A 16,925-nucleotide genomic window follows, 5' to 3' on the forward strand; every position below is an offset into this window, starting at 1 on the left:
TCATAATGCTATAGGTTATTGAACGCCTACATAACTAAGACAGCATTTTTCAAAAGAATAGCATATATTTCAAAGAAGAGAAAATCTCTGATGATATTATTAGTAGGGTTATGTACGAATGGCTGAATTATGAAAGGCTGAAACACGAAAAGCTGAAATTTCAGAAGACTGAATGCATCAAAAGGCTGAAATAACATAAAGCTGAAACAGTGATTCGACTAGCTTTCAAATGCACCAGCCTATAAGCTAACCTCAACCCTAATAACTCAGACGAACAGATCATGCCAATTGGGAATAATTACATACATTTATTGATTTTATGATCTATTTGAAAATTTGCTTGTTGGTCGATTACCCAGCCGTGGCATTCGCATGGTTTCGCTTGAGCTTGACGATTGACCGTCCTACCGTCCCTAGTTCATGGTTAGCCAAACTAAGCCATTTTGAGGGAACATGCTTCAGTAACTATGTTCTGAATCGGGAAGTTTTACGACTGGTTGGTCATAATGCTATAGATTATTGAGCACCTACATTACCAAGACAGTATTTTTCAAAAGAATACCATATATTTCAAAGAAGGGAAAATCTCTGATGATATTGTTTTAGTAGCCGTAATGACAATCAACATGACTCAAAAGAATAGCTTATGTTTAAAGAAGGATAAATTAACGTTCTTTTTGTGTTCGTTGGTATGCACCATTAGCACTTTCATTATAAGCTCAGTTTCGAAACTAGGGCTCATGCTGAGGGCTACGCGTACGATTCGCGTTCGGACCAAGAATTGTTCATTATGAAAATTTTCTTTACTCCCTTTGGCATTGAGTATCTTCGTGCCTGTTACACGATATGCCAAAGCTGAAAAGCAGTCCTCAGTTCGGGCGTTACTGCAAGAAAAGGAAGACGTGTTATAACTTATATATGCATTTACGAATTTTCAGCTTTTTCAATTTTCAGCCTTTTGTAATGTCAGCCATATGTTACACTTTCTAGATTGCAGCCTTTCGTATTCAGCGTTTTGAAATTTAGCCTTATGTAAATACAATAGTTCATGTCTTAAGAAGGAAAAAATAACGATATGAATATTATCAGTTCCTTTTTGTGTTCATTGGTATGCACCACTAGCCTCTTCACTAAGCTCAGTTTTGACACTAATGCCAATGCTGAGAGTTATTATTATTATTATTGGCTCTTTATTATGGGGATTTTCAGCCCGAGGCATGCTGAGAGTTACGTGTTCGATTCACGTTCGAACTAAGAACTTTTCATTATGAAAATTTTCTTGACTCCCTTTGCATTGAGTATATTCGTACCTGGTACACGATATGCCAAAGCTGAGAAGCAGGCTTGATCTCAGTTCGGGCGTTACTCCAAGAAAAGGAAGAAATGTTATAACTTGTATATGCATTTTCGTATTTTCAGCCTTTTGTAATTTCAGCCTTTCGTATTCAGCCTTTTGTGCATTCAGTCGTTTGAAATTCAGCCTTATGTTACCATCCCGAATATTCGCTTCCGTGGCTGAAAATTATCACTTTGAAATTTCGAGCCACATATCCTGCCCCCACTCGCATAACAGACACATCTTTGCTGGATTTCCCATGCATATGGAACTGTTATGCGAGTGGGGGCAGTATCCAACACATCCAACATGACTACCGATGCTGATGATGCCATAGAAAGCCTTAAGGGATTAGTATGCGTTGAAACTATGAAAAATGTTGACAGAGATTTTTCTTTTTTTGAATTATGGCCTGTTTTTTTTTTGAGTTATAATAATGAAGAAAACAGTGGCACCGCTTAGGAACAGCTTCGGTTTTAGCGTTCATAGTTTGTTACCTTCGCCGACGTTTCGGTCCTCAGATCAGACCTTCTTCAGGGATCGATAATAATCAACTGGTCAATTTACAGGGTTACAGCTCTTAGGTGGCGTATATCATATATGATTGTGGGATAAAATCGTGGTCAAGTGGTATTGTATAGATATGTTTGATAGGACTAAAAATACCGATCACACTTCGTTCATGCATTAGTTGTGATGGCGTTCAGTCAGCCACCTAGATCTCTTGCTAAATCCAGTAACCAAATCGTATTTTTAGTCCGATCAAACACATCCATGCAAAACCACTTGACTATTCTAATCTATTCTAATATTGTGCATCCTAGCTTAATCACTCAGATCCTGCTGATCTGAGTCAGCTGCCATAAGATTGCGCCCGTTTGATTTGTACACGGCGGCTGACAGCTCGACCCGGCGCCGGCGGCTGCAAAACAGTTTTAGCCAAGGTGCACACCGTGTACAAATCATACGTGCGCGGTCTGGCGCGATCTGAGGCTGCGCGTTTCGAACGCAGCTTGCTTCGAATCTAAGATAAGCACGACAATATGCGCCACCATAAGAACTGTAATTCTTTCAGACCTGACGTCCCAAAATCGAAGGTTCTTTTTTTCAACTGACCCGTTGATTTTTATGGGCCCTGAAGAAGGTCCAATTCGAGGACCGAAACGTTGGCGAAGATTATAAACTATCAACGCTAAAACCAAGAACTGCCTTAGCCGAAATCTTAAAATGCAAAGTTCTAAATTATTCAAAACTGAAAGTTTCCTATAAGGCAATGATAACTTTTCTACGGCACGAAGGGGCCGTACACAAATTACGTCACACTTGTAGGAGGGAGGAGGTTTGCAGAACGTGACGACCTATACAATAAATATTTAGGTCCCATACAAAAAGTGTGAGAGGGGCGGGGCGGTTTGTTGGTATAATGGTCGATTTTTGCGCGACATAATTTGTGTGTTGGAGATATCGAGGTGAGTCAGGGTGATTTAACATTGTTGCAATACTTTTTGTGAGTCCGTACTTTTGACGGGTAGTGTACATCGCAAGCACAGTTGGAAGTTCACACAAGACATCATTCAACGCCATAAGTTCAAAATAACAGCAGGTCTCAATGTGTCTCGCCACTATTAATGTAGATCATCCTGGAAGTATTATGAAGCTGTTGAAACTGTACTAGGTGTCCTAACTGGAGCCCTGGGCCATCGTTGAAGCTGTACACTTTCAAAATACCAATTTTATGACCACTTTAAGATCCTAATGAGCGTCACTTGTTCAAACATTATTCGACTGTGGCGTCTTAACAAATTTCGTGGAGACAACTTTCACCTTTTGTTGGCCAGCCTGTGTCAGATCAGATCTCCAATCTGAACTTGGTCTTCAACGATCTGAAGTGACTTTTTGAGGATCATACTTTACACAAACACAATTTAGGCATCTAACCAATCAAGCCTGCAGAGCTCCATTGCAAATTAGAAACACAGACAATCAGACGTAACACCTAGATCAATCCATCATCAAGTTCTCACTATCACCATCTGGTGAGTGGTGAACGTGTTTCACGAAACACTGCGTTGTGCAACAACACCGGCAGAAGGCGCTTACACGAAACGTCAAATGCGAAGAAAAAACTATGCGCGTGCCTCTGGTTGTCAAGCACACAACGTGGAAAATTCAAAATGACCGTTGAAAGAGTGATCTATGGGAATTTTATCAGTGTATCTACTTGTTGATCGTAGAGGAAGAGGATTATTAAGAGTGTGACCTTCACAAACATCGCCTAACTTCCAGAACTTCAACATTCAAGAACTCCTTGACAACTTTGGATTCATGCAGTGTTGCCGGAAAGGGTGAGTTTGTTCGGCATGTCTAACAAACAGGTGGATACATGATCACAAGCAAGTCCGTGTTCTGGCTAGGATAATAAAATCGATCGTATGGCTTACGCTAGGGTTTACGTCACTTGGCAATTGATCGATCTTATCGTTCAACTGTCAAACGGCACTAGTCAGATATCATATTCTTGAACTTGTCAGCTGCTGATTTGGAAAGGGCCAAGTTACACGAAATGTCGGTTTAGAAACTTCAATAGCTCGACAAGTGGACATGGTAAATGTAGGAATTTGATGATGTATAGACGACCTTTGTTCGTTGGGCTACGTTTATGTTACGAACACAAACGTCATTTTTTGACGTGAAGAAATCGTGCTTGATCGTCGAGGTTGGTAGTCCTGAATCTGTATTGTTAGATATTATTTGACAGCTGCCCACCTATTGAAAGTCTTTTACTAACTTGGCTAAGAGCTTAGTGCAACGAACGAAAGTTGACTGTAGTTATAAGTTAAAGAGTAGACGATTCACTACAGAGTGTCGATACATATGTCAACGAGGTTCAACGAGAAGAAACGGTCATAGTACATAGTCGGAAACCATCAAGGAAGGAAGAATTTACTGAGGCGTGGTGACAGAAAGACGTTGCTTCCGAGTTATTCGGTATTTTCTGTAATTCTTCTGATCGTGGTTTCTTGAATCTTCTTTGGGATCGACCTCGACCCTACGGTTAACATCCTCCAGCTTCAGCTCCAATAATTCTGATTGAATCCATCAAATTCATAATAGCCACCACGCCTCACTCAAAGGTCACACATTCCAACCTCCACTAGTCACACGGGTACCGACCGGCCTGTGCGCCATAAATAGGACGCCTGAATCGCCCGTTGCTGGTGTATTTCAGAATCCGATTACATACAAAAACTATTTCTGTATGCCAAAATAAACTCACTCCTCTAGGAGAGACGTATTGAGGTACTCGGGATGGGACGAGGGCAGAGTACTCTTATTGATGCAATTTTTTGGCATCAAGTCAATGCACGCGCCACGCCGTGCCGTCCAAGCAAGCCGGGCGGGACCGAGTGAAAAGCAAATAACGTGGGTACGTAGAGCTGTGCCCTCTCTTCCCGTCCGTCACCGTCTTTCGGCTTCTTATTCTAGTTTGTCGAAGATATCGAGTGGAAAATTTTTGTTTTGACCGCACATCCATCGGGCGAATAGCACCTGTGCAGTTATGCGCGAATCGTTGGGACCAGTTTGGCGAGTTTCGACACCTACGCAATGTGCAGTGGTGCCAAAATGGTGCATAGCTGTTATGAAGCTACATTCTCATGGCGACCCAAGGTTGGGCGATATCGAGCTGTCAGTTGAACGTTTTTTTTCTCGAAACTTTTTGATCGATCGACCGTCAAAGCATCCAAGCTAGATGTCAGATTAGGATGATCTTGATGTGACCATCATTAGCTCAGTTACAAAAAGCTGATGACGCTCAACGGAACGAAAACAGAACCGTTGTTATTTAATCTCTTCTGAAAAGTTCTGTCAGATTCCTCAGAATCTTAAACCGTGACGGATCGCATTCAAACAAAAATCAGCTGACTGACGCTCGGCGAATGCCGACGAATTTTCGTCCAATCAAAGTAGTCTGTTTCTCAAAGCTGAACAAGAGAGTGTGCGAAAATTGCCACGACCTCATTATCCGACGACTGCATCCATTACCGCGGCGCAACCTTGCATTGCGTGAAAGCGAGAAATTGCATTCGCGGCGGTGTTTGCGCGCAAAATTGCGATCACCGCAACCGCCGTCGGTCGCCGTTCACTCTCACCGCTCACCACCACCGCCAAAAGCGATCGCGAATTTTCGCGCAATCTTTTATTTTTGTTTTCGTTTTCGTTCGTTGCACCATCGCATCGCCTCCGCCCATCATCATCGTCATTCTCAAATCATCACCGTCACCGTCATGACTGGTGGGTTGCTGCGATGCGGTGGATGATCATCATCATCGACCGCGGGCGAGATGCAGAGCAGAGTTGTGCAAAACCGGTCCTGCTCGCGATCGCGCGAATCGCGATCATCTTCCTCGCAGCCGAAATTGAGAACGAAATGTTTCCGTGTGTGTATTGGTGTCATGGGACGGATCTTCGTGCGCGGTTTTTGGAGCACTACCGCGCCGCGCCGTTCGGTGTTGCCCAAGGTCAGGGATCTTGATATTTTCGGCGGTGGTGAGTGTCGATCGGGCGTTCGTCGCTCGGGATGGGTGTGGCGACGGATGGTCGACGAAGCAAAATTCGCGATTTTTTTTTTTTCGCTGATCGTTGATTGTTGTTTTGCTGGGTTGAATCAGCAATACCTGTGAGTGCACAGCGCTGCAGCGCGCATGAACGTGGCAATTTGGGACGTCTAGACGGGAATGGGGCAGACTTGCTGAGTAATGCCAGAGGCTAATTTTTTTCGGGGGTTTTCGTGACTTTTGGGTGTGGTAGCGTGACGCAGACAGACGCAGACGGAGACAGACGATCGCGTCATATTTTTTCTTCGTTCTCAAATGGCGATCGATCGAAGATCGAAGCAAGCTGGTGATAGTGGTACCATGGTACTTACCCATTTTGTTGCGTGAGTGAGAATGGCACATCGATGCTGTGTGATTGTCTTCGGCGGTCGCCGGCCATGTCCGCCAGCCGGGCAAAGTCCGTGTCCTTTTCCTGGTCGGCGAGTCGCGGCGAACGGCGCGACTCCAGCAGCCGGACCTCTTCGAGACGCTTGGTCAGCTCGATCGGGGCCTGGAAGAGAACGGATGCGGAGAGAAAGAACAATGAGAGAGGGTGGTGATCGTGATGTATCGTCATTCAATCGAAGACGACCGCAAGCTGATTGTGAGAGTGGGTGACAGCGAAAATCAATGTACAAGTACTGATCATGACATTAGTGACATTAAACATGATGCATCAGTGATTTTCAAATGATAACGGTGATTTTTCGGACTGATCCGTCCATTTATCGTCAGTTAACCATCATTTTGACATAACGATCATCAATTTATGGCGAAGACGCGGACAAGAGGGTGACCAGAAATAGCTTTCACCGCTCATGAAGTGCAATTTAGCGTGCATTGGCAACAGATGACGGCAGATGATCATACATAGCGACGGAGAGAGAAAGCCAAATGCAAGTGTGAAAATGCGCGGATCGGTGATGAAATATGATGAGTGAAAATAAAATAAGCATAAAAATAGCGAAAAAGGGGAGAGACAGGGGGCTATGATGTAATTCGGTTGCACCATCCAGCTCATGGCAACTGTAGACGGCGGTTTTTTGCAGCGCTGCCTTATTTTTGCTATTACCGGCGTCGCTTCTTTTCGTTCGTGTTTGCAAACTGCATTTTCGCGCATGTTAGCAAGTGGCTAATTTTGGCTGAAAATACTTGAGACGCGGTGTTTTTCCATTCTGTTTCTGTTTGGTTGGCAAAAGTACAAGCGCTACAGTGAAGACTAATTTCCCTGGGAGGGTCTAACGCCTACTAGGATTGATTGAAAATCCATCGATAAAATCGATATTCAATCTTCTCTAAGGAGAGTCAAACGCCAAGATCTAGATATCAACTGAATTGATGCCTACCAGGCCGACAGCAAACTTGATTCGCGACATTTCTTCGTAATCGTCACAATTTGAGCAGATGTCATTTTTTCTTCAAAAACATATAAAAAGTTGAATCACACCTACCGAAAATCCAGAAAACAAGTGATTGTTGATTAATATCCGGTTTGTCAGAGCGCACGTGCACGCGCGGAAGGGTCGAATGTCACCCATTTCATCCACAGTACTTTGACGGCGGTTTGACGTAACTCGAGTATCCGCGGAGTACCCTCCCCTGCCCAGGGCCTGCTTGCTAGCGCACACCATAAGCCAAATTCCCTCTCACTTTTCATGGCTGCCTTGGTTATGCTCAAGCTCACAGCCTCGCTCATTGTTGTTGTTTTTTTGTTCGTTTTTCGACGGTTTGTTGTTTTCTGGTTTCTATGGTGCGCGCACGACCGACCGCGATCAAAGTAGGTCAACTGCGCGCAGCGCGCATAAATTAGAGTCCGCCAGCAGAGCAGGCACAAGCAGAAGGGTCAAATGACCTGGCCTAGAGCATGGCCTGCTCTGTTTTGGTTTTTGAAACAGCGGCACCACCACCGGCGGAGTTCGGTCGGAGAGCTGGACGGTGGTCTGGTAGATACCGGAATAACCGCGTTTACGTGCGCGGTACCTACCCGTTGGAGAGTTATTAGATGATTAAGATTTATGACTTTCGTTTTTCCAGCGGGCGTGAAGCTGTGCGCTTCCCGCACAACTTGCGCAGCCCTGGAGCGATTTGGCTACAGCCTAGTCCAGTTGACAGTGATTACCTAGTTCTGTCGGTACGGGACCGTACGGACAGTGGCGATCAAGTGTGACTACATATGTATGTACATTTTGTAACAACACAAGGTAGAGACTGTTAGTAGCAAGCGCAAGTTGCTGTTGCTATGGAGAAGTCGATGGTCACTCGCGGGTGCAGTTTTTCGAAAGTTGTTACCACTTGTTGATAGAGCGTTCGGTTGGTAGCCATGTCGACTGCGTAGGGGAATCGGTGCAAGACGGACCATCATGGAAATTGTCATGAGCACTGCCACCGAAGTACAAAACGGGTTTGGTGTTCTGATGTTCACAGTTCCTGATTTGGTTGCAGAAGATCCTGGGACCAATCCCTGGTTCGTCCCTATCCTCCTAATTGAATTCGTATCTATCAATCTATTGCGCGCAAACCCCAAAATTGTATTCCCACCTTAGGGTTTCCGCGCCGAAGACCCAGCGCCAGATTCGGCGACAAAGAAACATGACAGCCGTCGCTGGAAAGTTGGCAATCCTGATATTTGACGGCGGTCATCCGCTAGCTGTGGGAGTGGATTGTTGTCATGCAAATAGAGTATTTCGCTGAAAATGCATGTGTATTAAGTTATTGTTGACAGATTTCTTGCTGTGTTAGTGTAAAATTTGGCGATTTTCTGTATCGCGTAAGCTTTCGCTGGAAGAAATCGTCATCTTATTTAGCGAAGCAAGGAAAATTTTCAATGAAAAAAACAATACCTTCTCCTTGTTTTGTCATTGAACAACAGATGTTTATAACCATCACGCATACGAATCATACATCCTACTAGCGAACTGTGCCGCATCATCTTCAGAATAATCAACACACAAGCTATTATCTAATGCCTGGCATCTACATACCAACGTGATCCGTCTGTCAAACTACAATTTCCCAAAAACGCTCCGTCTTCCCAGCATGAACTTAAGTAGACGCAGAGTACTCAATGGTCTGCCGTGAACAAGAAGTGATTGTAATCATCATTTCCTTTCCCTTTATTCACAGTGACATGCAACCTGACGTTGCAGACGTCATTGTCGCCTAAAACAGAAGATCATCAACACTCAAACACTGAAGCTACTTGTTAGTCCCAAGCAGCTCTCTCATTGGTTTATTGTGTTAGTGTAGTTGGTCTGACAACACTGGGTGCTCAATCAACCTCAAGCTCATTTGTACTGACTCCGAAGGCAATGTGAAGAAATTGCAGCCAAAATCACAATCATCGAAACATGACCAACGGTTTTGAGAAGGAGTCGTCGGAAACCGCCAAGAATCTTAGAACGAATCCAGTAAAGATCTCAGAAAGAATTATCTAATGATTTCCAACGATCAATAATCACAACAGGGAGCCGCTGAGGATCTTGGACTTGACATCCCGTTGAAGCTACTACAGTACGGTCAAATAAGTCAATCTGCTACATTTATACACAAGGTACTACATAAAAGTCATCGTCAGTGTGTGAGTGTTGGTTGGTTTTCATTCGAAGTACGAGAAATAGCGCCTGCCAATCTGCCATGTCCGCAGTAGTGGGGGAAGAGGCACCATGGGAGACCGTACATATCGCTACTGCGTCTGCGCCAAGGGGCTAGTCGCTTGGAACCCCTTGGTCTGCGCAAGTTCATGCTAGAATGTTGGAGTGCTTGAAAAAAGGTGGAAGAAGTTCACGTTCGTTGGTGTGCGGATTGCCGTATGATGCGGCACAGTTCGCCGGTTGCCTGTCTGTAGGCGTAATCGGATAGATTGATTACCGTTTTATCCCTCTAATTCGACACTTTTTAATTCGTACGCCACTTACTTGACATTTTAACATTAAAAAGTGTTCAAATGTCACTTCGATGTGCACTGTAAATGCAAAACAATTCGATATTGCACTTATACTTGAGTTTGCAGCAACTACTCTTGCAGCCGCTTCTTTCAGAAGTTTTGATTTCGTGTTAGTCAACACCCGAACCGCCTAGAGATCATCCGGAATGAATTACGCAAGGCAACAATCGGCATCATTATCTGTAGAAATAATACGGAATACTGTAATGTGATGTTGCAAAAGATGGAAATGGCGTTTTATGAACTGAATATACTGAAGCTTCTCAATCATAGTTTTCTAAAAAAAATCCAAAAAATGATTTGGAAGTCTGAAATTACGCCCTACGTTTTGATTTCAGAACTTACGCCTTACCAAAGACACCTGTTAACCGAACCAGTGTTGCCAGTTTCACATTGAAATGTTACATCATCACAACACCCGGTTACTATTTAAAAGATAATTTTGAAACTTTGAAGAAATTTATGAAAAAATCCTAGGCGATATTCTTTTGGAAATTTCCGAAGTAGTCCTTTGAAGAATGTTCGGGAAAATCACCGAAGAATAATATTTTTCAGGAATAATTGGAGGAATCATTACAGAAATCCACGGAGTGTTGCTTTGATAAACTTCTGGAAAACTCCTTGGAAGAAAACCTCAAAAAAAGTTCTGTGAGTTCAGAACAATTTCTAAAAGATAAGCTTAAAGTATTTTTATAGCATTCATTAGAGGAATACCTGTAAGAATTCATGGAGAATTCCTCGAATGAAATCCTTAAGGAATCATTTGGAAGAACCCGACGAAATAACACGAATACCAACGTGGAATCCTCGAAATCCTCAAATGAAATTTATGGATGAATTTTCAGTGCAATTCTCTGGCAAACTGGTGCACAAATCCTTTGGAAATTCTATCTGGAAAGAAACTTTGGACAATATCCACGAGGTTTGTTTGTAGAAATTCCTATAGGATTGCTTAGAGAGGATTTCCTGAAGAGACTCCAAAAGAAAATCCTTAAGGAATTCTCGAACTTCTTAAAAAACTTCCGGTACAAATTGCTGGTGATATTTCCGAAAGAATTCATGGGAAAGTCCTGAAGACCTTCCGGAGGAACATCAATGAAATTCATCAAAGAAATTTCTGAAAGAATTCACCAAAGTGCTTGAAGGTGCATTTGCGGGAGAACTTTTAGATGAATAAACGAACTATTGGCGAAGAATTCCAGGAGACACTTTTGAAAGAAAAACCATCATTGGAAGCTTTCGTAGGGACTTCTAGGGGGAGAATTTCTGGATAAATTTATGGAAGAAATCTTAGAGAAATTTCTTGAGGAAGTCTTGGGCTCTTTGGATTATTTCCCAAAAGAATCGTTGGAGATATTCTGTGAGGAATCTATGCAAAAGGTGTTGGAGGATACCTGGGAAAGTTCTTGGAGGAATCTTAGGAAGACTTCCTGAAAAAAAAAATGGAATTATTTCTGAAGCTTTTTAATTGGAAATTTGTGGAGGAATCTTTGATGGGCATTCTTGCACAAAAATTTTAATTTTCGGGGAAATTTATCGATTCATTGCTGAAACAGTTTCAAGGGGAATCTGCAGATGAATTACTAGAAGTTTTCCTCGACAAGACAATGGAACAGCTCATGAAGGAATCCTTAGGAGAACTTCTGGGCAAATTCTTAAAACTATCCCTAGTGAAATCCTTGGAGAAGATTATGGAAAAATTTTTGGCAGCGGAGCTTTTGTAAAAATTTTTGAACGAATTTTGTTTTATATAAAGAATGATTCATCCTTGGAGAATATCTTGGAGTAACTGTTAGAGTAATCCCCAGAGAAAGTGAGAAATTCATTAAACGACTACTGAGGGTATTTCTTCCAGGATTACAGAAGGACTCAACCGAAAAACTGTTGGTAGCATTCCCGGACGAATTTTGTGGAAGCATTCTTGGATGTGTTTTTCAAAAATTTCTTAGGAGCATTCTTGGGTGAATTTCCGAAAGAATTCTTGGTAATTTCCCAGTAGAATCATTGAACAAATTTCTAGTGAAATCAGTGCAGAAGTTGGTGGACCGAGGAATACTTGGAAAAGAGTTATCCCTAGAGTATAACTTGGAGGACATTTTGGAAGAACATCCTTGGAAGGACTCCTAAAGTATTTCCAGATGGAACTTCCAGATTGATTTCTGAAAGAACTGCTTGAAGTATTTCTCAACCAATCGTTTGAGGAATCCTCGGAGGAGTTCCTGAAGTAATTGTTGGAGGAATTCCTTGAGAAATATTTAGAGGAATTTTTGGAAAAACCCTTGGAAATGCTAAGGGACATCTCGATGACATTCCTCAAGTAATTCTCGAGTGAAATTCACAGATAGATCCTCTGTGGGATTTATGGGAAAATTCAAGCGTGAATCTTTTTCCGCTTTTCATTTTCGGAGGAGAATATCTACTGTGCTAGCAGATATTCTTAGAGGATTGCTTAGAGGGATTCCTTAGGAGGTCCTAGGAAGTATTCCTAAAGAAATATTTGGAGGAACTCCAGAGGGATTGCCTGGAGAATTCCTTAAATAATTTCTCAAGAGAGTTCTGAAAAAAATCTGGTAAAAGTTGCTGGAAGAATTCCGGGCAAACTCCTGAAAACATTCCTGGGGAAGTCCTGACGACCTCCCGGAGTAACAACCTGAAGCTAGAGCTCTCTAGAGAAATTTCTGAAAGTTTTCCCGTAAGAACTTCCCGAGAGAATTTATGGATGAATTTGTAGATAAAATGGAAAACAGAATAAATCCTAGAGGAACTTTTGAATCAACTTCAAGAGCAACATCTGAAAGATATCCAAGATGAACTCCTGGAAGTTATCGCAGTGAAACTCATGGAAGAATTCCAGCAATAACCTCTCTTTTCTCAGAGCTGTTTCTAGAAGAATGCAATTTTCAAAAAAAAAAAACAACGGAAGAAATTTCTGAAAATTATGAAGCTATTCCAATGCGAAGCTACTGTGAGCACTCCAGTAGCAACACCTTTTAAAGCTGTTATCTAGATTGTTATCTTCATACAGTCCCAAAGTTTCGGCATAGGGATTTGATTTCGTAGTGCCCACTCTCTTTCGTTTTTTCCTATCATGTATACTTAGACTTTTGAATTTTATATAATTCACTGTCAACTGGTAATGTTTTGAAAGAAATCTAGATTGTTGCACTCATTATTATTGCATAGTGAATTATATAAAATCGGTTAACACGTAAACACGAAATGCAACCCCGAAGAGCATTCATTATGTTAAAATTCCGAAAATGATAGACGGTAAACAATTCGACCCTTGAAACAGCCCAAATCCTCAGGTCGAAACGTCGGAAATGACTAAGCTTTCCTCCAGAAGTATATCCAAATACTACCTAGTGGCCCGTCTAAAATTCTTTCAGAAATTCCCGAAATTAAGGATTTTTTGAAAACGATAGGGTTTGCTTCAAAGATTGCTGGTGGAATATCTGGACGAAAAAACAATTGGAACAATCCCAGACAAAACAGTGGGAGCATTCTTGGATGAATTTTTGAAAGAATTCTTGGAGATTTTGTTTTAACTATCTCCAGTGAAATCAGTTCAGGAAATCTTGGAGTGACGAATACCTGGAAAAACTTTTGGATGATGTTTTGGAAGATTAACCGCAAATATCTCACAAATTCTTGTACAATTTTTATTAGAAACCTTTGGTGGATTCCTTGTTGGGAGAACTTGAAAAATTTCTGAAAAGAGGAATTTATGGAGAAAACCCTGGAACTATTTCCAGGGAGATTTGCAGAGGAATTGTTGGAAGCATTTCCTTAGAAGTCTTTTGGAGAACTCCCGTGGGAACCACGGGCAAATTTCTAGAGGAATTTTTTGAGAAATTTCTGAAGAAAATCGAGAGAAAACATGTCGGAGCTCTTTGACAAAAAAAAACAGAGAAATCTTTGGGGGATATCTTTGAGGAAGTCTAAGAGAAATCCATAGAGTATTTAGTTCAGGCGATTCCTTTAAAAGTTCTTAAGCGCTTCTCGGAGCGCCACCAGGAAAAATTTCTGAAAATCTATAACAACTGGTTGAAGTATTTCCTGTAGAAGCTATTGGAACAATCACTGGAAGGAGTACCTGGAGAAATTGTCGGAGTTAATCCGTTATAGGAATATTTAGAAGGATTTCTCGTAGAACCAGTGCAAGTACCGCTGAGGAAATCACTGGAGCTGAAGAATCATTGAATTAGTTTTGCTGATAAATTCTCAGATTTTTTTTAATTGCACACGAGTCTTTTTAAGAATTGTTGGGAAAATTTAGTGAAGAAATTCTTGGAGCACTCCTGTGCTCCTGTGGATACTTCTAAAGGAAATAAATCCTAAAGCAATTCCCGGATTACCTGGAGAGCTCCTTAAAGAATACCTCGAGAAATTGCTGAAAAAATCTGGCAAAAATTCATGATGATATTTCTTGAAGAATGTCTGACTACTAGAAAAGTTCCTCTGGAAGTTCTTGAAAGAATTGCAGGGGAAGTCCTGAACACTTTCAAAAAGATTCATTCGACAAATTTCTGGAAGAATTCCTGAGTAAACTTCTTGATGAATTCCCGGAAGAAATTCTGAAAGAGATTGTGAAATTGTTAGAATAATTACAGAAGAAACTTATCGAAAATCTTTTCGAAGCATTTCCAGAGAAATGTCAGCAAGATTTCCAAGCGTAGCTTCTGGAAGCTATCGCAGTTATTTCCTAGATAAATGACAAGAGCAACTTTTGTCAAGGCTGATGTATAATACATTTTTGAAGAATTCCTGAAAGGAACTTCCCAACGAGTTCCGGAGAGAACTTTGAGAAAGTTCGTGGAACCACTATTACAAGAACTGCAGGAAAAATCTTTGGAAGAACTTCCGAACAAACTTCAAAAAGTTATCCAAGAGAAAGCTGAAATTATCAGGAAGCTGGGGAATCCTGGGGAAGTTCTAGGAGCAACAGCTTGCAGAATCATCAGAATTTAAAAACAAAAGTACTCGGAGGAGATTTTAGAATAAATATCAAAGTAATTTCTGTGAGAATTTTCTGAAGAATTTCCCGGCGAAATTCTTAAATTTCTGCGGTTACTTCAGAAAACAACGTTACTAGAATTACTGGAATTTCAGAAGAAATATCATCATCAGTATCGTTCATCTGATTTTGAATCCCGAGAAACTTCTGGAATATTCAAGAGTTATTCCAGAACATTTGGAAGATCTGTCGGAAAAAAATAGAAGAATTCTTGAAAGAACTTTAAGAAAACTGTCCAGAGCAATTCAAAGAAGAATTCCGTAATAATCTTTTGAAAGTATACCCATAAATACTTTCAGAAGAAGAACTCCGGCTGATTCATTCTTGTGAGGACATTTCGAAGACAGCTCAGCCAATTTTGTAGGTATTTTCTATGGGTTATTATTTGCAACGGTTCCTCCAGAAGTGTCTCTGTTCGTTATAACAATTTTATCCACTACTCCTCGAGACAGTTTTTCAAATATTCTTACGAAAGTTCGTGTCACTGATAAACTAGGATTCCATTGGAAATCGTTGCGAGAACTTAAATGTGAAACATTCAGAAATTTTCACAGTGATATATCGCTATAAGAGATTCTTCAAAGATTTACTCTGAAATTCTTATGTAAGGTAAATATGTACTACTGTTCTGGCAGCACTGCACGAGCGCCGGTTACCACACGGCATGATTTGGACGATGAGGCAGCGTGTGTAAGTGTCGTTTGACAGGTGTCAGAGTGGCAGTAGAGATGACATGAGAAGGAGAGAGAGACAGATAGCTGTCAAAGGTGGGAGGTAAATAAAAACAAAGAAAGGAAGAAAATGAATTAGTTGGAAGATACCATTTGCAATTGTGGATAATCGGTAGAAATAAAAGTAGAATAGGTTGAAAGTTTAGTTTGCGGTGAGAAAAGATGTTGGATTTAGTTTAAAGAGAAATAGTTCCGCGAGTGACTAGGTGGCAAATTGTCAGGTTTGGTCAGACGATCACAAGCGAAACTATATTTTCGAGCCGTGGATGAAAATTGAGAAATCAGAATACGTACGACGAGGACGAGACTTCCTACACAGTGGTCCACAACCGAATTTATATGGGACAAAATCTGTGATTGCGTTGTCTGTAAAGGAAGGTAGAAGGAAAGCCAGTAGAGGAGAAACAAACTAAAATGTTTGATCTGCCAACAATAAAAGGCCGATTTACAAAAATGTTTGTACCGATTTGATCCGAACAACTACTTATAACCGTCCTTTTGCATTAGGGTTATTTTTTGACTCAACCCAACACTATGTGATGCAATAGGAACGTAAAAGAGTTTCCCAAGATTATCTTAAGAAATCCCCTAGAAACTCCTAGAGGAAATGCTAAAGGAACCCTTTGGGTAATTTCCTGAAAGGTTGCGAAAGAAATTCCTGAAGAAATTCCTAGAGAAATTTGTGAATAAGTTACTAGAGATGTTCCTGAAAGATTACCTAGAGGAAATCGCAAAGTATCTGAGTATAGAGGAAATCCTCAAAAAGTACCCTGGAAAATTCTTGAAAAAACTCCAAGAGAAATGCCTGAAACTAATGAGGAAACTTCTGAAGAAACTCTTTGAAAATTCCTAAAGGAAACCCTACAGCAATTCCTGCAACCCCTAGAAGAACCCTTGAAGAAATCTTTGGTGGGATTTTTACAAGAAATACTTGGAAGACTTAAAGAAACTGGCGGAGGGATTCTTGAAGAAAGATCACAATGAATTCTTGAAGAAACTTGTAAAGTAACTTCTTGAGGACGTCCTTTCGGACCGCTACAGTAACTTCAAGTTTAACTTCTAAAAGAAACTCCGTCTAGTGCACGTCTATTTTGGGCATAACCTGAATCCTATTACCGGCACACCTTCTTCATAAGACTATGGTGCATAGGTTTTTGCCATCACAGTATTGTGTGTTTCTTTCGCAACAAAACGCGCTGTCAACTTCCAGTTGGCATTTCTGAATCATCGCAACGAATCAAGCACCACCTCTGCTGATGTTTGTGTAAGTGAGATCGGAGAAACGTCAAATTCCCGCAAGCTG

General features: G+C 41.3%; 1 protein-coding gene across 2 annotated transcripts in view; it reads right to left on the bottom strand.

Moving 5' to 3' along the window:
- LOC109419243 (zinc finger protein 395) overlaps window positions 1–16,925 on the bottom strand; it is a 263,320-nt gene that overhangs the window by 166,180 nt on the left and 80,215 nt on the right. For both annotated transcript variants that reach the window (XM_029867709.2, XM_029867717.2), the window contains one exon: window positions 6,264–6,442. In XM_029867709.2, the coding sequence (XP_029723569.2) occupies window positions 6,264–6,442 (179 nt within the window). The remainder of the gene's footprint in view (window positions 1–6,263; window positions 6,443–16,925) is intronic.

The sequence above is a fragment of the Aedes albopictus genome, chromosome 3 (assembly GCF_035046485.1).
Source record: "Aedes albopictus strain Foshan chromosome 3, AalbF5, whole genome shotgun sequence".
Classification (NCBI taxonomy): domain Eukaryota; kingdom Metazoa; phylum Arthropoda; class Insecta; order Diptera; family Culicidae; genus Aedes; species Aedes albopictus.